Source organism: Tympanuchus pallidicinctus, unplaced genomic scaffold, assembly GCF_026119805.1.
Source record: "Tympanuchus pallidicinctus isolate F22 unplaced genomic scaffold, pur_lepc_1.0 scaffold22, whole genome shotgun sequence".
Classification (NCBI taxonomy): domain Eukaryota; kingdom Metazoa; phylum Chordata; class Aves; order Galliformes; family Phasianidae; genus Tympanuchus; species Tympanuchus pallidicinctus.
The window spans coordinates 8,895,061-8,916,140 of NW_026294739.1; the positions used below are offsets into that span (position 1 = coordinate 8,895,061).

Genomic DNA, 21,080 nt, shown 5'->3' on the forward strand with positions numbered 1-21,080 from the left:
GACGTTTATATGACCACGAAACTAAGTTGTTAATATCTTTGCATGACACTATGTTTGTGCTGTGGGATGCACTGTCAAGCAAAACCAATTTTGTGCAGGTTGTAATTTCATGCCTTAACTCAAGAAACCCCATGAAAATGATGCAGCTCTCTTTACAAATGAAATTCTCTGGAGAGCTGAGCAAATAACAAGGATCAACACAGCATTTGCTTGTCTAGCCAATAAATCTCACCCCACCTCAATACAAAACCTCTACTCATTTAAAAAAAAAAACAAAAACAACACAAATTTAGGTTAGTCTTAAATTTCGTTTTTCTTTTTTTTTTTTCTGCAGACAAAACTGCATTTGCATACTGCTTTAAAGTTTGCTGGGACAATTTTATACTCCAGGACATCTCTACAATTTTAATGAAATTCTTCCCAATTCATACTTAGACTAATGAAATCAGAACCCAACCTAAACTATCAAAGAACTGTTCATTCTTTTTCTTCATGTAGGCATGAACATTTTTTAAAAAAAAAAAAAAAAAAAAAAAAGCATGTTAAAAATGGAAAAGAGTGGAAGACTTATAATGAGTTAAGCCTCTGGAAATCGTGTGTTGAAATGCTTTTAAAGAAATGTTATCATTTCTTCATGGTGCCTGTAGGAGGAATTTCTGGCCTGCAATTTCAAATATGGAGAATTTCACTGGCAATAGCAAGAGCTAGAATGAGAACTTTTCTTTCAGCTCCTTTAAATGTTAAGTTTTAATTAATTCATTTATTATTATTATTTTTTACATTGATAGAAGCTAAATGAGCTCTGATATAGTTAATGTATCTTGATATTTTCCACTGTAACAGTGAGGCTTAGGGAAGTCTCCAGGATCTTCAAGTCCTACTGTCAGCTCTTTTTTGATTTGGCTGTGTGGGACAAGATGGATTGGGCAAAAAAGCAGGAGGCAGCAAGACTTCACTTGAACAGGAGGCTGTAGGAGCTGTGCCCTGATGCAGCTATGTGTACGGAAACAGTATTGCATCTTTCTCCTTTCCCTATCAGCTGTTACTGTCTTGTAGCATTATCAGCTGCAAACCAGACATCCACAGGATCTAGAGGGATCTCTTATCTTTGTCCTCTCCCTTTAGATGCTTAATTTCTTGTAGTCACATCTATTTTTTTGTTTGCCAGCTCCCACTCAGTTTTTAAACGTCTATACAGTCCACTTGGAAAGGACTCTCTTTTTTTTCCAGTTTCCAAATTCCTTCCTTCACAGCTGTGATATTCTACTAAAGGATGATTTGATTCCTACCTGGGAAACTTCATAATCAGCCTGAAGATTTCCTGATGTTAATCCGCTCAGCAGGACTATTTCGTTTTCCTTTGGTGGTTGTACATTCATAGAACTGATGAGTTTAGGGAGGTTTGGAGAGATGCTGATCAATTTCTGTAGAATGAAAAGAAATTTTGCTCTCAGGTAATGAAGTCTGAGTTGCATAATTATATCTACAAATATAGAAATGAAATAGCACTTCAGCATTCCTTCAGAAAGCTTAAACTTGCTACTTTGAGTTCATCATAAGTAGAACTGGTAGTGTTAAAATGCACATTCCTTCTTTTGAGCCATCAGGCCGTGACCACTGGGTTAGCATAAATTCTGCCCAACAGTCCAGTGGCACAATCTGCCATTTCTTAATGCTGTCATGTATTGAACAGCTTGATTGTCTTTGCACATCTAAACGCTTTGCCTTGTGTTGCTAGAAAGTGCTCGAGAGACTGAGAACAGTGTATCTGTTACTGAATCTTTTCCAGTTTTGACAGTAACTGTGGTAAGGAGAATAGAGTAAAGCTTTATTTTCCTCCAGGCATAAAAGCAAGAAACCAGAGGGAAATTTTAGTTGAAAATAGCTAATCAAACTAGAGCAATGCTAAATGTGGAGTAACAAAAGCATTGAAAACATAGATGGACTGTGCACTTCTTTGCTGCTTCAGAGGGCACGACCTTTCATTTAAAATAATGCCATCACTTTCTGTCCTGATATTTATTTGCTATGGCCAAAGATGGCAGTAATGATAACATCAGTGATGCTTTGTAACACAGGAGATCTGCACCTCCATTCTGCTAGAAGTACCCACTGCCATGCTGGGAGATCTGTGTTCGTTAGCGTACAGAGCCCAGCTCAGGAGGATAATAACTGCAAGTATTTTTAAAGCAGGTCTTTTTGGCCATGGATCTCAGTGTGCTTTATAAACAATAAATCAAGGATAACCCTCTAACAGAGGGGCTAAATACAGGCTTTTTTTTTTTTTTTTTTTTTTTTTTTTTTTTTAATATACATGAACACAACTTACTAAATGGCGAAGCCATTAAGGGAACACAGTCCCCAGGTATCCAGTCCCACGCTTTAGTTACTGTGCAATTCAGTGATACCTGATTTCTTCATTTTCATCTTCAAAATGATTAACTTGCAGTACTATTATTTTTCCTCAGAGTGAATTAAACTGGATATGAATTCCTGGCTTAGCAATTCTAATTCAACTTTGGGGAGCAATTCACTAAGTACACTGATCTTCAGATGAGGCAAAATATTCATATTTATCATAACTAAATTCAGTGTTTCAATTCAGTTTGACTTTCCACTATAGCACAGAAAAGTTTTCATCTTATTTTTTTAAATTATAACCTTTCAGTTATGACATACATTTTTTTTTTTTATGTATCTGGCTTCTGCCTAAATTTCTGCATTTTTATCAGATTTTTTTAGGTATTAAATCATCACACTTCTGAATATCTTTTACTTCAGCACCTTGCATTTTGGTTATGAGAAGAAAAAAAGAAAGAGTAGCTGCATACAGCTAGCTTAACTTGCCTTTACATGGTTATCTAGCTTTTAAGATTGAGTATGAGATGTTTCGATGTTTTCTTAGTTCTCATTTCCTATAGCTTTTGTTCCTCAAACACTTTAAGTTGCAGTGAAAGCATTGCTCATTAAAAAGCAGTTATTCCTGTAGATTCAGTAAAATCAAACCTCTGTCTCTTCTGCAGTTACTCACTGATGCAACAGAAAAATCTTCCTGCTGCAAGAAGCTGTATTTATTTTGACGTCTGAATTCACACAGACTCAGGATGTAGAAAATAGTATAGAAAAACAGTTCCTGCTAATTTATGACTTGCAGGATGTAGCTAAGTCCTGTGTTGGTTGTCCTTCTACGTTCTAAAATGGTTCCACAGATGAACCTGAATACTTTATTGAGGGTCTCCCTGGACAGTTAGGAAACCCACCCTTTGGTCACTTACCACAGACTGCTGCTACAAGCTAGTTGATTTCAGGCACCAAGGCAGAATGATAAAATGAACTGATAAAGGAGGTTGAAGTTCAAAACTGATTATTTAAAATACGACTCCTCTGATTTCAGGACTTGTTTTTTTAATAAGTACATGCATTTAAGTAGTGTATCATGATGTGTTTCATCTTAGGACCTGTAAATTAACTAAACTTTTTTCCTTATGCACATATTATGTTTATATATCATAATAATTATATACAAGAGCTGCTCTGAAAGTAATACCTCCTCTTTTATTATGTTGGCCTACAATCTTAGAGGCAGATGTTGGTGGTATGGCAGTAGAGGTTGAACGTCCTGCTGGTATTCTGTTAGATCTTGTTGCGGTGTGACAGATGGCAGCAGAGGGGTAGGCAAACAAAATGTTGTTTGACATAGAAGTGCCTATGAAGCAAAGATGTGTTACTGAATTCCTTCATGCAGAAAAAATGGCACTCGCTGACATTCATTTACACTTGCCAGGCATTTGTGGAGAGGGGTGGGTGGTACTTTTCAGCAGTGGTGAGAGCAACAAGGCATAGTCTGGATGGTCACGTACAGCTGTTGCACCACAAAATGAAGACCATCTCCATCACTTCATCCTTGTGAATTGGTGGATTGCAGCCGGAAGCTGTGTGTAGAGCTGAACATCTACATTGGAAATGGTGGTGGAAACACTTGGAATATCATGAAGTTTGCACCACGTGTGTCCCACAAGTGCTCACACAGGAACAGAAAGAACACTACGTAAGTTTGCCAGGACCTACTGAACCAATATAAGGCTGAAGATGACGTTTTCCTGGATTGCATCGTTACCAGTGATGGGATGCAGTGTCACAATTATGATCTGGAATCCAAGTGGCAGTCTGTAAAATGGTGACACATGAATTCTCCATCGAAGAAAAAATTCAAGATGCAGCCCTCAGCAGGTAAAGTGAAGTGCACTGTCTTTCTGTGTAGGAAAGGGATGATCCTTCTTGATTTCCTGGAACCTTGATGCTGATAAAGCTGACGGCTCAAACTTCTGGTATCAGGCTAGAGAAGAAGAAAATCTCTCTTGCATTGTGATAATGCCAGGCCCCGTTCCAATTTAAGATCATGAAGAATGCTGCCACTCTTGGCTGATACCACATCCACTATTTATGGTGCCTTCTGGCTTGCACAAAGACGGATTGTGTGGACGTTTTCCTAGTAATGATACCATTATAGCGGCTGTGAAATGGTCACTGTAAATGGTGCAGATTTCTGAGTGTAGCATACAGGCTCTTGTTCATTGCTGGCAAAAATGTATAGCTAATGGCAATGACTGCTGAAAAACCGTGTTCTGTAGCTGAGTATTTGTTCTATCAAATAGTGTTATGTTGCCCTTTGCATCTGCTGTAGTTTCCAAGAAAACAGATAGGAGGCACTACTTTTAGAGCAGCCTGTGTAATTCCTTTTTCTATCCCTCTAAACTTTCAGTTAAACAGGTCAAACACACTTTGTTTTGTTTTATCTAGTCCTTCCTTCAAACCACCTGCAGTTTGAGTGAAATAGGTCAGTTGATTGAAGTGTCAGAATTTTGGCAGTAGCAAGGATTGACTTCAGAAATGATTTTGACTTAGTATTGTATAAAATTAAATAACTGGATGTATGATACATCCTTATTCGTTTCTCTGGCAAAACTGAAGCTGAGCAAGAAGTCCATTGAAAGGATAAATGCTGTCAATTCATAGGCTTTGATAATATAGTAGCTGTTTCTAGAATGGGAATAAGGTAGGTGTTAAAACGATACAAGATTCTTGATACATTGCTTTCTGTAAAAGTTAAAGTTTGGATTTGATTTGCCCATAGAACTTTGCTCTGGGCTTGTTTTGGAAAGTCCTGGCATATATATACCCACTGTACATGCTATTAGAACCTTAACTGTTACCTGTTTCACTTGTTCATTACTGCAATCATCTCTGTTTGCATCTAAATTCACAAAACAAACCTGTAATAAGAAAAGTAGAAGCTTAGTCATGCAAGAATGGCAGTAATCCTTTCAAAGTCAATACACATTTCTTTTCTACTCTCACAGCTGAGTATGTGAGACTTTTTCATAGCAGAAGAGAGTCTAGCAAGGAGAATAGCAGAGCAGACACTAAGAAAGAAAAAAGAGTTAGAAGGAAGAGCCATGATTTTCTGTTCTGACAGTTAGCTTTTCTGATGAATGGGCAGATATTTCCAATAAGCTGTATTACAGAAGCTACACAGAGATAAAGGAAATGTTAAAAATGTATTCGGTCATATCAGATGAATTCTTCATGTCTTGCTTTTCCTGTGAATTTTTTTCAGTGATGTGCTGCTAAATGTTTAATAAGTGCAAACACTGGTATACGTGTTAAGTTGTGAATGTCTCCTATAGTTTTCCTCAAATAAGGGAGAAGTGTGGGGCTTTATGGAAGCTCTTTTTTTTTTTTTTTTTCTTTAACCATGCTTCATGAGTAGTTTTCAGTGCTGCTAACCAGGTACTACAACAGGTGGCAGAACGGCTTCCTATCTGTTAGATTTACCCATGATTCATTGGAATGTACGGTTTTTAACTACATTCCTTCTCAAATCACCATCAGTTTCAACAACCATTTAATGGTAGAAAGATTGGCTTAAATAGCAACTTCAGATCTGAAGGTCACTTAACTTCTGAAGTGTTTTTTTTTTTTTTTCTTTACGTGACTAGAAAGCCATTTTCTCTTTCAGAAATAGAATCCTCTCCTCCAGCTTTCTTTCTGAGTTAAAAGCATGAACTTCAAAGTCAGGATAACTGTACTGCTTCTGGGTGTTGTAGCTACTCATCAGGAGTCTGGGAAATTTTAGGGTTGTTTCAGTTTAAACCAAAGTCTGGCACAGATTCAGGGCTGAGCTAAAGCCAAAACCTGATTCCAAACAAATTCGTGATCCATGTTTTGTGTTTTCTGAGCTGAGAGTTTGTTTCCTCTCCCCCACCCTCCAGCAAATATTTATTTCCCGATTATTTGCTCTGAATTATATCCTTTACCAATATTCTTGTGTCAGGCATCCGAGCTCATTCTGTGTGCCTGCTTATAACCCGAGACAACGCTGATTTCGGTTTATATATGCACACACCATATGTACAGATTATGACCATCTGCACTAACAGCTAGCACAGCAGATGGAAAGATCCAGCCAGACCTCCTCTTGTGAACCAAAAGAACCCAAAACTCAGAAAGCAAGCTTTCTGCCCTTTAGAATGGTTTAATGACTTAATGCATCTTCATGTGAACTCAAAAACATATTTTTTCAACACCTCTTCAATTTAGAGAAAATGTATTTATCTGTCTGACATTGTCAACAGTCGTGATGTACCACTTTTGTCTGTGTTTTATGGCTGGCTAACTTTTAAGAAATAGTTACAAAAATGTCAAAACCAGAGCGTATTAAAGAACCCGTTAGTGATACAGTGTGGTAGTTGCATAATGCTCTGGACATACTACAGTTTCTTATACAGAAAAAAATTCTCTTTCCACTGGGATTTTGCATGCGGTCATTTTGCATGCAGGTGATGCACACCTGCTTTGGTACACACAAAAGCTCCAGTGATACGTGGTTGTATGACTGCAGGTGCATGGCAGGGCTTGTGCTCAGGACGCCCTTTGTTTGGCAGCTGAGGGAGAGCACTGGGAGGTGTACGTCTGGTTTCTAGACCTCCAGAACACTCACAGCTGTGCTGAAGGCAAGGCTCTTGCTTTGGAGCTTTGCTTCAAAGGCCCAGAGAGGTCTAATTTTGCACTGGATTAGGTGCAAAGGCTTTGTGTGAAATCTCTGTTGGAGCAGTTGTGAATGTACATCCTTGCCAAAGACTCTTGTAAGCTGAGGATCGTCATTTGCTGTCTAGCCACCTTACACAATCCTGTGTTATACACGAATACTTCTAGCACTGGTGCAGACTGTTTCACTAAACAAGTGTTTGTTCCACACAGCCAAAAATAATCTGTTTCACGTGGTATGGATGGCAAGTAACTCACTAATGCCTCAGGAAGAAACAACAATATGTGCAGGAGCATTCATTACTCAGTCATATTCTGTTTGTGTCATCATTTTAATTTTTCAGAATCCAAGGAAATGATTATGTAATGCACATCTGTACTGAATCCAGTTTCTAAATACACTTGTCAACTTCTGTTGACATTGATTTGTCACAGTCTTGTCAATGTCATCTCTTAGCATTTTCCTGTTGTATGGATTTTACAGGTTTAATTGTGGGCAATTTCTACACAGAAGTAGTTTCACACCAGTGAAAGGCTGAAGGGCTGATTTACTTTCTATGTGTGTGTGCTTTTTTTTTTTTTTTTTTTTAAACTGTTTGTTTGGAGAGTAGCCCCACTTTGAGCAAGTGGGGGGGGCTAGACGATAATTTCATCACATATTATCTGTACAGCTCCATCCTAGGAGGTTCTGCAGCACTGCTGCCGTCTGGGAAATTCACTGTAAGGATATTTGTTCTTGGAGATGCTTGATCAGTTATTAGAAGTGCTTGAAGATTAGACTAGCTTGAAAAATTACTCCACTTTCTGCTTACCTAATAGTTATATATAATATACCTTCAGTCCAGTCATGTTTTCAGGGTGGAAATCCTAGTTGCACACGTGAGAGCAATACTTTGTTTTTGATAAGCTGTCCTATTGCACCCAAATACTGACTGAAAGTGGCATGCTATGGATCTGGAAGCCATTCAATACACTATCACATTATTCCTTTTGCTCTGCAGATTTTTGTACATAAATAAGATGGACTGGGGGCGGACAGCCTAGCACCCCCCTCATGGAACTCTCCAGGCATTCCAGCTAGGTCAGGGCCAGGCAGCTTATCAACACCAACATACTGAGCCTTGGTTTTCAAGAAGCTCTTCTCTTCCAGGATCATATTGAACTTAGATACGTGGAAGGCTTTTTCTCCTTCTTCCTATTTTGGGTGAGGATTTCTGTGACTCTTAAGGGTGAATTCTCCTGACCAACAATGTCAGGTGCTGAAATCTGTGTAAGTGTGGAAACTATGCAGAAACCTCAGCACCCACTGTCTGCATTTTAAGAGTATTAAGAATAGTAAGAAATAACTTATATACAAATACTTAAGTATTCAATATAGAGAATATATAATGCATTTTACTCATTGACAGATGGCATGTGGCCTCAAGGAATTGCTGGAAGTGAATCACTGTTCTTGCACTCTGGAAGAGTTGAGTAATTTCTAGTTGTTTCTGAGTACTGATGCAAAGAGCTTGAAGACAAGGAAGGAAGCACGTAGTCAATTTTGCTTTTATTTACTTTGTTTCAGGCAGTATTCGTCAGGGTTGGCATTATTGTTTTATTATTAATTTCCTACATGAAAAATCTCAATAATTCTAATGAAGAAACTCTCTGAAGAATTTACTAAGAACAGTATCTATTCTTTTTTAAAATTATTTTTTCTAGCTATAAACCTTAGGGTGATATCTGTTTCAGTTTTGTGCTATTTTCACTAGCTAGGAAACTGCTGAACTACTTTTTGCTGTTTGTTTTAAGAAGTGTTAGTGCCTCCTTTGATTGTCTATCTCAACACTTGGTAGTGAAGGAAACACTCTTTCCTGTGAGATGTTTTATAGCTTTAGGTGAGATTTAAACAAGCTCTAGAGTTTCTTTTTGTTTTAATGTTATTACTAACCTAGTATTTTTAAGATGAAAGTCTAGTCGTCTTCAATCCACCTCTATGCCGATATACTAACTCGGGGCTTATCCTACCATAACAGCAATAGCTGGTGGCACAGTGTTGTAATGGCTAAAAGCTGCTGGCAGCTTTTGAAGACAAGCAACTTTGAAATACATGGTCCCTTTTCTCCTATGAAGTTCTTCTAGCTTCTTGTTGAACTGAAAACCCACTATTTTGCTCCTCTCACTGGGATAAGTTCTGTCCCAAGTTCCTAACTGGTACACAGAAGTCAGAGCCACAGTCTTGTACTCTGTCCTTCACCATAAAGGGATGTGAGCAACACTTGCTTAAAGTGCTGCAGGAGGTGTTTTTTCTTTTCATAAAATCCATATATGTATATCTTAATAAAATGTCAATATGTATTTTAAAAATAAATGAATTTAAACTGAAGAAATGAGATTTGAAAATTAGGACTATATACAGATGGCTTTATGCAACCTTACTTCTATCTCCTTATATGCCCACCTTTGCACAGCACAGGATCTACACCTGAATCATTGAACAGGAAGACTTCAAAAAGGCCCACAACTACAAAGGCAGAGAACTACTGTTTTCTAATATCTGAGCTGGTGACTTTGCAATTTAAAGAGCACTTCAGCACAATTTCTTAATTTCTAACCTGCCTTGAAATTTTCAATCAGTGGAGTACAGCTGTACAAAGTACAAAAATGTGTAATGTTGTCAAGAGAAAATTCAGGTGGCCCAAACAATGTCTGCCATGTCCATACAGCTGGTCAGCAGCAGCTCTGGTCTAGCTGCCCCAGGGTCACAAGCAGCCTGGATTTGGTGCCATACGCTTATGCACAGGCCTTCTGTGCATGCATGTGGTTTTGCAGGGAACTGTGCAGAACTTGCAATGCTCTGTGCTGTGCTGCTTGGTATAACCATGTAAATACTGTTCAGAAACTAAGCTGACGGGGCTTTACATCCCTGGTTTGCGCTGCTCTTCTTCCTTTGTCCTCTCTCCTGTCTTCTTTCATAGTAAAAGCCTAGTTGGATAGGCAGGGAGTCAATTCAGACAGCCCAGCAGGAGTTAGAGGAAATACTTTGAGACTGCACTGTAATGTGCCCACAAACCTCGTGTTTAGTTTCCTACTAACAGAAATGGGGGGAAAAAAATAATTAGCCTCAGGGGAGACCACAGAAGAAAAAATTCTGAGCAGGCAGTCCCTGGGTGCAGAGGAAAAACATGGTTTAAATGCCAAAGCCTTGAGGATATGTGGGACACAAATGTGTCATAGGAAAGCTGAACAAATGTGAGCCGAAGGCTGGTAGCAGTTTTGTATACAAACTCATTCTGAGAACTGATGAGAATGCAGTCCTCAAGGGCAAAAAACTGAAACAGTGACTGTATTTCTGTAGCACAAAAGGCAGATTCAAACTGTGCTATACTCTGCACCTTATGCATGCCCTGGTGACGCTCAGTAGTGATTTCATTCACTTTAAAAGTAAGCATCTATTACAGACAGTGGCCTGTCCAGAAAAGGAGAAATTAAAGGCTTGGAGTTCATTTCCACCTTTTATCTCATACCTCTGTTCTCAAGATGTTTATTGTTTCTGATATGCTAGTATCTTACTGAGCACTTCATCACTTTTTTTGGAGTACAAATGGGAGGGTACAGTTCGTGCGGAGGGTTGTGAAATTTTATAGTAACTATGACTGCTTTGACAGTTTTGTTTTTTTTTAAGAATTTAATGGAGTTTCTGATCCCATTTCTGCTCTTAGCAATAACTGTGATGTGAGGGCAGTTTTGGAATGCTAGCTCTTCTCATCTTAATTTCATCTATGTAAAAGTGAAAAAAAACAAACAAAACCCCACAAAGAAACAAAAAACAAAACAATACAGTTGCTCTGAACATTTATTAGAGCTAGGTTAGTCTCCTGACTTTAGAAAGATAGTTTAAATCCCCATAATTTCCGCACAGCACAGCAACCAAATACACTTCAAGTCATTGCTCACCGGAATGGAAAGTATCTGTTCTGTAGGAAGTACAGCTGCACGTTGGGCTCCCTTTGGAGCTGAAGTCGACAAAAGCTCAAGATAAAAATATTGCTTTACTTCATTTATCTGAGTTGAAGCAAACTGTAACTCACAGGAAACAGAGGAGTGGCAATGTATTTTGACAAGAAATTTTCAGTAATTTTTTCCTCTTTGAAAATGACCACTGACATTTACTTTTTTTTTTTTTTTTTACAATTATTACAATGGCAAAAACAACAACAAAAAGCCTTTTGCTAGCAATTCTAGCAATGCAGACATCAATTTTTAGGTTTTCTTTGAAGATCATTTGTTTTGATACTTATCAAAGCGCTGATCTGCGACGCCTCCTTGCGTTCATTTTTGCTTGAATGAATTATTCCAATGTAAAGCTAAATGAAAGCACTTGGAGCGCTTTGTTCTGTAGCTTGCTGTATGGGCCCCTTAAGTATTAAGCTGACTGCTCCTTAAAAATGACACTTCTTGAATCTTGTCATTTCTATGGAGTTTCAACTATGATTAATTTTTTTTTTTTTAGGAAGTCAAAGAAAATACGAAAAAGAAAAGATGATTTCTTAATAAGTGTTCTAAAGGGTTATGAGGTTACCCTTTCAATAATGAGTAATTAAATCTTTTTGTAATTTTGGGAATCCTAGGAAATATTTTTTAAAAATATTTAGGCTTGGTAGATCTTTCTTGAAGAGCCTGCTTGTGTTCTGTACATTCCCATAAAGACTCATGTGAACATTATTCCTCTTAAATTAAGTTCTTGCTAGGCCTTATGCTTGCTTACTGCCTTTGCTTCTCTTCCCATTTAAATGTCAAGCATAATCTCAGAGGACTAGATAATACAAATGTGGCAGCTAACAAAGCTGAGAAATCTCATTTTAAGGCCAGTCTGAATAAAGTAGTGATAAATCTAAAACAATAAGTCATAATTGATGCAATAATTTAGTTATATTTAAATTAACTTTGTCTTTTTCTATTTCCTGTACATAAAGATGTTGGCATGGAAAAATTATGGTTCAATCAGACTATTGCAGGGGATATTATTTTCCATGAGGATTTGTTCCTGAGCAAAATGATAAGTATGGATGTGAGACCAGTTTGTGGGTGGCACAGAAGCCAGTCCTGCTCCTTCTTTGACTGCTTCCTTTGACCTCCTGCTCAGCCAGGCAGGCTAGCACTTCTTACTGAAATCTCAGTACAGACCAGAACAATCAGCCAGTTACAGGGCTGCTCTAGGAAGCCAAAAATAAAACTTCATAGAAGAGCACTTCCGAATTTTAGAAGCTTCTAGAGAAGGGTTTCATAGAAATCACTGAAACTTCAGTTGCCAAAAATTAGTCCAGAATCAGCAAACATGTTTCAAACCAAGGGACAATTCTCCAGCTTCCCTCGCTCAATCTTTTGCTGCAGGCTTTGTTCCCATTGTGGTTCATGAATCTGTTTTCTTAATTTCTGTCTGAAGTTCTATAATCAAGATAACACATGGTTTGCCAACATCTTCAGTCATGTCAAACTAAATCTGTAAGGACTGACCTCTGTTTCTGCTGAAGGAGACTTGCATAGCATCTGTCTGCTCAGACACACTTTTATGAATTCCAGGACAGCTCGGCCCCAGCTGTTACACAAGTTATAAATAGGTAGAGTTCTGAAGCAACAAGATGACTAAAACAAGAAGCATTATGCACTCTTGTGCTTATGAAGTGGTGTGTAAACAGCTGAATTTCTGATTGGCTAAGTGAGCACTGGGATTTAAAAAAGTAAAAAAGCCTGCTTACTTGTGCTAATATTTCAAATTTAGTTTTTTAGCATCTTGAGAGGCTCTGATAGATGTTTTTCCTTCAGTAGAATGTTGGTGTAGCTGTGGCCGTGTCTTGTTTCTGTTGTGCAGGCAAGTTTGAAATCACATCTATACAGTGCAGTTACAGTCTCCCAGTACCACCTATATTCATGAGACATGTAGGTACTTTTATCTTTGGACACCTGAACTATTATAACATTAGATGCCATCCAGAAACTATCAAATGGGCTCACGCTGTCTGTGTTTCCTTGCAAGCTGTGCTATGATTGGAAATTACAGTCTAATCTCTAGCATGCAGAATGGTAGCTTTGCGTGGCGTGTCAAGTGCATCAGATACTACTCTGTGTGCTGCATGGGAGTAGCAGGAATGCTGGTGGGGTAGAAGCAATAGTTCCTCCTTTTCCCTCTCAGCACTGGTGGTCACACAGTCTGTCTCCTGATCAAGGCAGCCCACCCTTCATCCTTCTATCATCTTCTCACCTGCATCCCACGTACCATCAAGGCTTGGACTCAGCTTGTGAAAAGCTGAAGCCCAATGCTTATTTTCTGCTGATGGAGTCTTGCCGTGGAAGGCTGAGAAGGCTGCATGAAGACACTGGATTCTTCTATCTCTATTTAAACCTATTAGAGCCATCAGAGGAGGTTCTGTTGCCAAATATGTTCCTGAGAGGAGTAGGCCTGCAGTTCTGTCTGCTTTTGCATAAGTAAGGGTTTACTTTGGTGATGCCCTCTCTTGCTCTCTGACTATTTTTAGAGGATTATTTTGTGTAAGCATCCATAAAACAAATGTCTAAGATACCACCATCTCAGATCCCTCAAATTTCTTTGAAAATGAAATCATGAATCACCATGCCTACCATTCTCAGAGAATATGTTGTTCACTCACATTAAAAAGATTCATCAAGTCAGTTGATTTGACATCTTAAATATATGCTCTCAAAACCTAAAATGCCAATGCATAATTAGAAAGAAAGGCTTGACTGAACTTTGAAATTTCCTTCTTTCCCTTTCTCCTTTATTTGCTCCTCCCTCAACTTGGAATTTACTCTTTCACTGCTCTCATTTATGCCTGAAATTATTACTGTTGGTAAACAGGCAAGCAGAAACTGCAATTATGTTTCTTTACTGGCTGTAATACTGGGTATTCTCTTTATTTAAAATAATAACAATAATAAATTAAACAAAATTAACTACTTTGTCAAGGTATCTTTATGCACACATTTCCTCTACTTTGAGACCATGTTTTGCCTAATTACGTGTATCTTTTGCCCTAGTTGAAGTCTGATTGACTTCCATAATCCAATATGAAATAGCAAAGATAAAGTGTCTTTTCTCACAGAGATCCTTTAAACAACTTTTAGGGGAGTTAAAATGAAGGAAAAAAAAAAAAAAAAGAACCATTTAGGATTTATCTTCCCCAGATACACTGTTCAGTAAACAGGACAGGAAATCTTCTAAACTGTCTAATGCATATACTTTATGCTTTACTACTTGATTTTAAGTGGGAAATGTCATTTTGCCAAATTTGACACTGATTCTTCCTAAAGTCTTAGAAAATTAGATTACCCACGTTTGCACAGCATCAGTTGAAGAGAACATGAAAGGTCTCAGTTAAACATCTTCTGTTGTTATCTGGAGGAGAAGACCATAGCATCAGAACTATCAATAATGTCACTGATGTCCACGCACATCAGGCAAAGTATCTGTACTTCTGCACTCACCCACCTGCACAAGCTCACAGTCCAGTCCACACATCTGCAGAATTGTTGTTCTGCTTAGTTAAACAGTAGCAGACAGAAATAAAGATCTTTCTGCCCATGAGTCATTTGGATCCTCAGCTTTATCATTATCTATATTCTAGGCTCTGAGTTTTGTCTGCATAGCTATATAAATGCAACTTGTATGTGTGGCTGGAGAAAAAAATACCCTTTGGTTGTCTAAGGAGTTTGTTCTAAAACAAACCAAGAATTTCCTAGCTCCAAATTTATCACGTCAGAAATGACAAAGCTGAAAATGCTTCTGGTCTAACCTGTCTTCTAGTCCTAGACAAGCCTCTATTTGGAAGATACCTGCTCTCCTTAAGGGTTTCTTAAGCCTGCAGTTACAGAACAACTCTATGAACAGGATGTGGGGCTCCCTGCTGTGCTCCCTGTGGCTAAAAGGATCGTCCCCTAATTTGGGCTCTTATTACTGTGTGACAGAAGGAAGTTCAGAAGATCCTACAGTGATGACTGAAGTCATGGCTTTTGTAGCTCCCAGTTATTTATAAAGGAACAAATTGATGAGAAACCTTGGCATTTAGTTGAGGATTTGACTGGATCTTTCTGAAAAAGGAGCTAGAAACCTCAGCCTGAGCCAGTTTCCTGCAACACTTACCGTAATTTTAGCAATACTATGTCATGTAGTTCCTGATTATTCTCCGACTTATGCTGATGCTTTGAGAAAGTAAATCTCACAGCAACACAGAAGCCCCTGTCCCTGCTTCTCGCAGATGGTGGTGAGCTTTTCTTTATTATGCTAGGGGAAAAAAAAAGTCCTACACTAATAAAGTGATGATAAAATGGACAGTGTGTGAACAGCTGCAGTGGATCACTTGTTTCACAGGGCACGTGTATTTTGTATATATAAGCTCCTGAATTTCAAAGAATGAAACACATGGCAAAGCACCCATGTGTAATTTAGGTGTTTTTTCCAGCAGAAGTTAAGCTTGGGGATGCTGAGCTGGGGACTGATAGAAAAAGAGGCATGAAGATAGAAGAAACTCCAACCCTAGTATGTTCCTTGTGTTCTCACTCTGTCATTGGGTATGTGTGTTTATCTGTGTTATAAACTGCTCATTTTAGGTACTTTAAAGGAGCTTTTCTTCTGCAGCCAGCAGCCAACTGAGCAGCAAGGAGGCATTCAGGATAGCTGTCTGAGGGCAGATGGGCTTTGCACTCACTCAGGCTTGCACACAAATTTCTCAGCTGTTTAAAGATGTAACTGTGCAGTCACACACATCCTAGTGAGAAGGAAATGAGAATTCTTTTAAGTAAGAGGGTGTGTAGCTTTCTTGTGCATGCAATTTCATATCGCCTAATGTTTGATCCTCCTGTAGCTTCTATCTTGTACTCCTTTCAAACCTCTTCAAGCAGAACAGTAGGATTTGTGACTCCTACATTATAAAGCACATAAAGGAAAAGTTACTGTCCTATAATTTCTGGGAGAGGTTCCAACTGATCACAATTGCCAACTGAAATTTGCTGAGTGTCAGCTAATATTCTGTAGCGTTCCTCCACTTTAAAATTTCTTTTTTTTGTTGTCACTGTTATCTAGCCTCCTTTTGACCCACCTCTGAGTGGCTCTGGAAAGCAGGCTCGGTTTTATTTCCTACCTTGCTACTGAATTGGTTGTTACGGGATGGAAGAAAGCAATTAGAAAATTTCCAAGTGTTTTCCTTTCCTGAGCACAGAGATAAATGCTATCTGAAAAATGATGTGCTGTAAAGATTGGCATCTCATTTTTGTAGAGCTCTGATGTATTTTGCAAGAAATAAGGAAACAAAAAATCACCAGTTGTTGTTTTTCATTTCAATTATTTCAATTTACTTTTCCTTTCATTTCTTTTTTTTCCTCCTCTCTCACTAAATATTGCCACTGGCTTTTATTATTTCTTTTTAGAGGTGCTAACAGTTATAATTAGTATGCTCAACTTTTTGTTTGATTAATACAAGATTAGGAATGGTATAAAGAATGTAGCTCTTCTTTGTATGCAGTATAATTCAGTCCGTTAAATAGTTAAAGAGGATTTTTAGATCAGTGTCTTATAGGAGATGTTTGGAATAGCCTGATAGCAATTCAGGAAAAAAAAAAAAAAAGAAAAAAAAAAAAAAAGCATTCTGTAGAAGACAGAGCTAATTATCCATTAGCATTTGGATGTAATGCTTGTCTAATGATAATTTCCACGCTTGCCAAAATGATTCTGTCAGAGGAACCAGCTATAAAATGTAGGAATTAAAAAATATCTGTTTGGAAGTATTAGACGTGCAATGCAGATGCTGGCATAAGGACATACAGATACAGAGGTGGTAACTCCAGAGTACAAAGAAGCTTGTGCAGACTTTCTGCACTGTAAACTAAATAACACAAAAGTCTCTGTGATAGGGATGCTCCACTTTATACAGTGGTGCCTTCCTGATCTCACTAAAGCGAGACCAGACTACTGCAAACCAGCAAACAGTCCATTCTCACCAAAACAGGACCGTGGCACTCCCTGCTTGTAGTTTGTTTGCCCAGCAGTTTCTTCTACTGTGCAGTCCTTTGGATAAATAGAAGATGACTATTTTCCACTCTAGATGTAAGTGGAAAAAGTCTATTTATCTTCCCCCTTCTTCTTTTGTATTTTCACTCAGATGGCCAAAAAAATCTTATTACTCTCTTCATATTCTAGAATCCAAGCATCTAAATAGACGATAGAACTCTACAGGTTTTACTGTCGACTAGTATTAACCATTTAGTTTATTTTGCCCTTCTCTCAGAGGTCGTGTAGCTCTCACACAGATGCAGGATGTAGCGTAAGTACTTTTGTTGAGGACACATTGTGTAAGTGAAGCTGAAATGAGAGCTCGTGGGACTCTTTCATCCTGTGCCTATCTCAGCTTTGTGCTGTGCTCTTGTACCTCCCTACAAGAGAGAGGCAGCATACTTGTAAACATTCATTTCTCCTTTGGAAAATTAAACACCTTCAAGCATCCCCAGTGATGGCATCTCTCCAGAGGCACTTCTGTGGAGTTTAATGGACAGACCACCCACACCTGAGACTGGCTGTATGTGCAGAGCAAACTTGCATCTTGCAAATAAGGCTGTGCAGACTCGAAAGGCTTAAGCAATTCAGTAGCAGTTAAATGGAGCTAACCATGCATTGTGCCCAGCACAGTCCAAAGGGGCTGGGAGAAAGTAGCAGAAGGATTTGGGAACATGGCAACAATGTAAAACAAAAAAACAAAACAAAACAAAACAAAACAAAACAAAACAAAAAAAAACAAAAAAAAAAAAAAAAAAAGGAAGTCTTTTAAAAATCTTTCTCTGCTGTAAGAAAAGGAAAAGTTACTGTGAACAAGCACTGCAAATTAAAGTGCCTGAGCACATCTCTGTTTGCTTTGCTTTAATCCCCCACATGCTACACTATCTTGTGCTTATGGTTCAGGAGGCTTGTTTATGTTAAAGTTTGTCCCATAAACTGTACAATTGCTATATAATGTGCAGCTGGGATTTCCAACTGCTCCTCCTGCAAACCCTAATGGATTATTTCCAAAAGCATTTCCAAAAGCAGTATAGCATGACTACACTGCTCTTGGTGAGTCACTCAAGTTTCAAATTTCATTCAAATGAGGTTCTAATGTGACTTGCTTGTGTTTCCCCAGCCCAGCCACAGTTCTTTAAGGTAAGCACTGTATGCTGTCAGAAAGATGTTTTATAACCTCTCAAGCATTCTCAGCAAGAGATATACATTAAACTTAGTCCCAATTACTCTTCAGAAAGTGCGTATCTCAAATGACTGTGTAGATTTATGGGTCTTGGTATTTTAGAGACTATCTCTATTTTAATGGCTGGACTGCAGCAATGAATCATCTGGAATCATCTCATCATAATTTATTGCTTCAAAACCAGCTGTGAATATTTTCTTCCCATTAAGACTTATTCCTTTGGGTTGGATGTAATTAATTGTCACTTATGACTTAAAGAAAATATGCCAGTAAATATTTATGCCTCATGCCCCATCTGCTTTCTCTTGTGCTCTGTATGCTCAATGTTTAACAAATTTCTATATGCCTCACACTGCAGTTCATGTTACAGGGAGCCTATGTTTACAACAGCAGCAAGCAGTAATAGATGTTCACTCTGAAGGCAGCACAACAATCCTAGCTCTTGAGAAATCAGATCATGGAGGCAGTAATGAAATGATAGTATGAAATGCTGAAGGGGATATAGCAGCAATACTGCATATGATTCTTCCAGTATTTGGCAACCCTACTTATAGCTTTGTCAGAGTTAGGGTAAGCATCTCAGAGTGAGGCTAAGTATCTGATTCTCTTAAATACAGATAGGTCACTACTGCTGTATGAGAGTGTCGCAGAGGGACAGGAGAGAGGATGGGAGATTCAGGAATGTGATAAAGGAGCACCAAAGTCTAAAGCTACAGAGAAAAGAGTAGAAAGGCTATTGTGAAGCTTCCCCCATTCAAATTCTTCTACAGAAACCAAAAGCTTCCATAGAAATGTGTATATGTGATGTTGAAAATGTGGAAGTGCAACTCTTTATAGGCATATTTCATTTCTGCCTGAATATTAGCTCATATGTAAAGATAAGCACTTCTAAGACTAAAAGGCATAAGACCAAAAGGAGAAACATATTTTGCAGAGCATACAACTGACCCCTTCCACGGAGAGGTCACTCTGCCTGCCAGGGTTCTGTAAGGTGGAGAATAATTGAAAAGAGGCGTTCTTGTTTCTCTGTGAGTTAGAAAGGGGCTCTCTGGAAGGCGCTAGTCCTTACCACAGAGGCATGAACACCCACATGTGTCTAAGAAAGGGCCAAGACTCAACAACACAATTTAGCCTGCAGCTGTTGATTCCTATTTCCTTGTCAGGATATAATTAAGGTATTGTCAGGCTGAATAGGAAGATGAAACTTAAAACTAAAAATATCTCTAGTAATTATAGCTTAGATCTGAAACGCAATGGCTGGATTTTGATTTCCGAAAGAGACAATGTTGTTACAGAAGACAGTTGAGTAACTACCAAGTGAAAGGTATAATAAATGCTGTTGTAATTCCCTGTCCATAAGACAAATTGCTGAGGGTGTGTATGCAAGTGAAAGTAAGCATCTTGGTATGTAGATTTGTCTATGTAGAGAAGTAGGTCTTTGCTAATTTTAGTAGGAAATGTTCGTTTTCATTCAAACAAGATTAAAAACAAAAATGTTTTCAACTATGTGTGGTCAGTATTCACAAAATCATATTCAAAGATTTTCCTGCATTATGCCTGAAAGCATACATACGGTTTTGATTTAAAACAAACAAAAAGTCTCCTTTGGGTTTCAAAAATGCATTTCCATACTTGGCTTGCTGATGAATACCAAACATGGGAAGAGACATTCTTTTCTCTGAAAGCATAGATCACCTGTAAGCCTAGATCACCATCCTTCAGTAAGTCATTTAACTCTCCTCTGGAAACTCTGGAAAGTATCTGGAGATAGAGGCCATGACTAAAAGAGATCTGTGCCGCAAGCGCGCAGATTTTCACACTCTGGCCTAGTAACAGCATTCTTGCAAAGAAGTTACCTTGAAGTTATTCCAGTATCAAAAAAGTAGATGTAAAATATAAATAGATATATTTCTACCTAAACTTCTGAAGATGCGTAATGTTGAATCTTCAAAAAGACTTGTGTGAAATAAAAGGACAGAAAATACTAATTACTGAAAAATGCACTCTTTTTTTCTTAAAGTACACCTTGCCAAGGATTTTCCTGTTCTGCATAAGCTACCATTTAGTCCGGATTCATTTATAAGAGCTGTTTCCTGGATGTTTTTGTTCTATCACTTCAGCGAGTACTGGCATTTGCCTGACAACACAGTGAGATGATTCAAGGAAGAACTGGCTAGAAAATCTAATTTCTTAATTTTGCAATTCCTTTTCTATATCGTTTGACTTACTGCATATTTACACAAATGTGAAGGCAGTAAAAAAGATGAAGGGGTTGGGAAAAGAAGTGAGACCATAAAACCCTTGATGTAGCCAGCTCAAATTAGTGTATAATGGCAACTTTAACCTCCCCCTGAATCTGTTTAAAAGCTTGATAGTGAGCTGCTATAAAATTGACGATGCTAAGCATCTGCTTAGGATGGCCAAGCTATGCAGCATCAAGGTGAGCAGTCAGTTCTGCAAACCCAGCTTTTAAGGTGACATGCTTCATTATCTCATTAAACAGAGAGATCACAGAAAATACGATCCATAATTACACTGCATCTTTATTTTCTTAACAGTCTGCTTCCTTTATCACCAAGGCAACAGTCTTGCCACTCTTGACTAAAATAGTCATTGCTTCCTTTCCTTGAGATGCTAGTGCCTGTCTTCTAGACCAAGTGTGTTCTCCCGTACTCAACTAACCCGCTAACAACTCCGTGCTGCAGTTCTTCCTCCACCTACTGATGGATTAAGGTTCTTCTAGGCAGCATCAGTTGCCTATTATTGTCCCCACCATCACTGCTTTCCTACTCACGTCATCCTCCC

The 21,080-nt window shown here is 38.4% G+C and overlaps 1 protein-coding gene across 6 annotated transcripts in view; it reads right to left on the reverse strand.

Annotated features, from left to right (window-relative positions):
* The window catches only part of SPHKAP (SPHK1 interactor, AKAP domain containing), a 68,072-nt gene that overhangs the window by 17,445 nt on the left and 29,547 nt on the right, over positions 1–21,080 (reverse strand). For 5 of the 6 annotated variants that reach the window (XM_052686829.1, XM_052686828.1, XM_052686830.1 and 2 more), the window contains exons 4-5: positions 5,214–5,273; positions 1,290–1,424 (exon numbers count right to left, since the gene is read on the reverse strand). In XM_052686829.1, coding sequence (XP_052542789.1) covers positions 1,290–1,424; positions 5,214–5,273 — 195 coding nt within the window. Of the gene's footprint in view, positions 1–1,289; positions 1,425–5,213; positions 5,424–21,080 lie in introns of all 6 variants that reach the window. The other variant, XM_052686833.1, reaches the window with a different exon arrangement.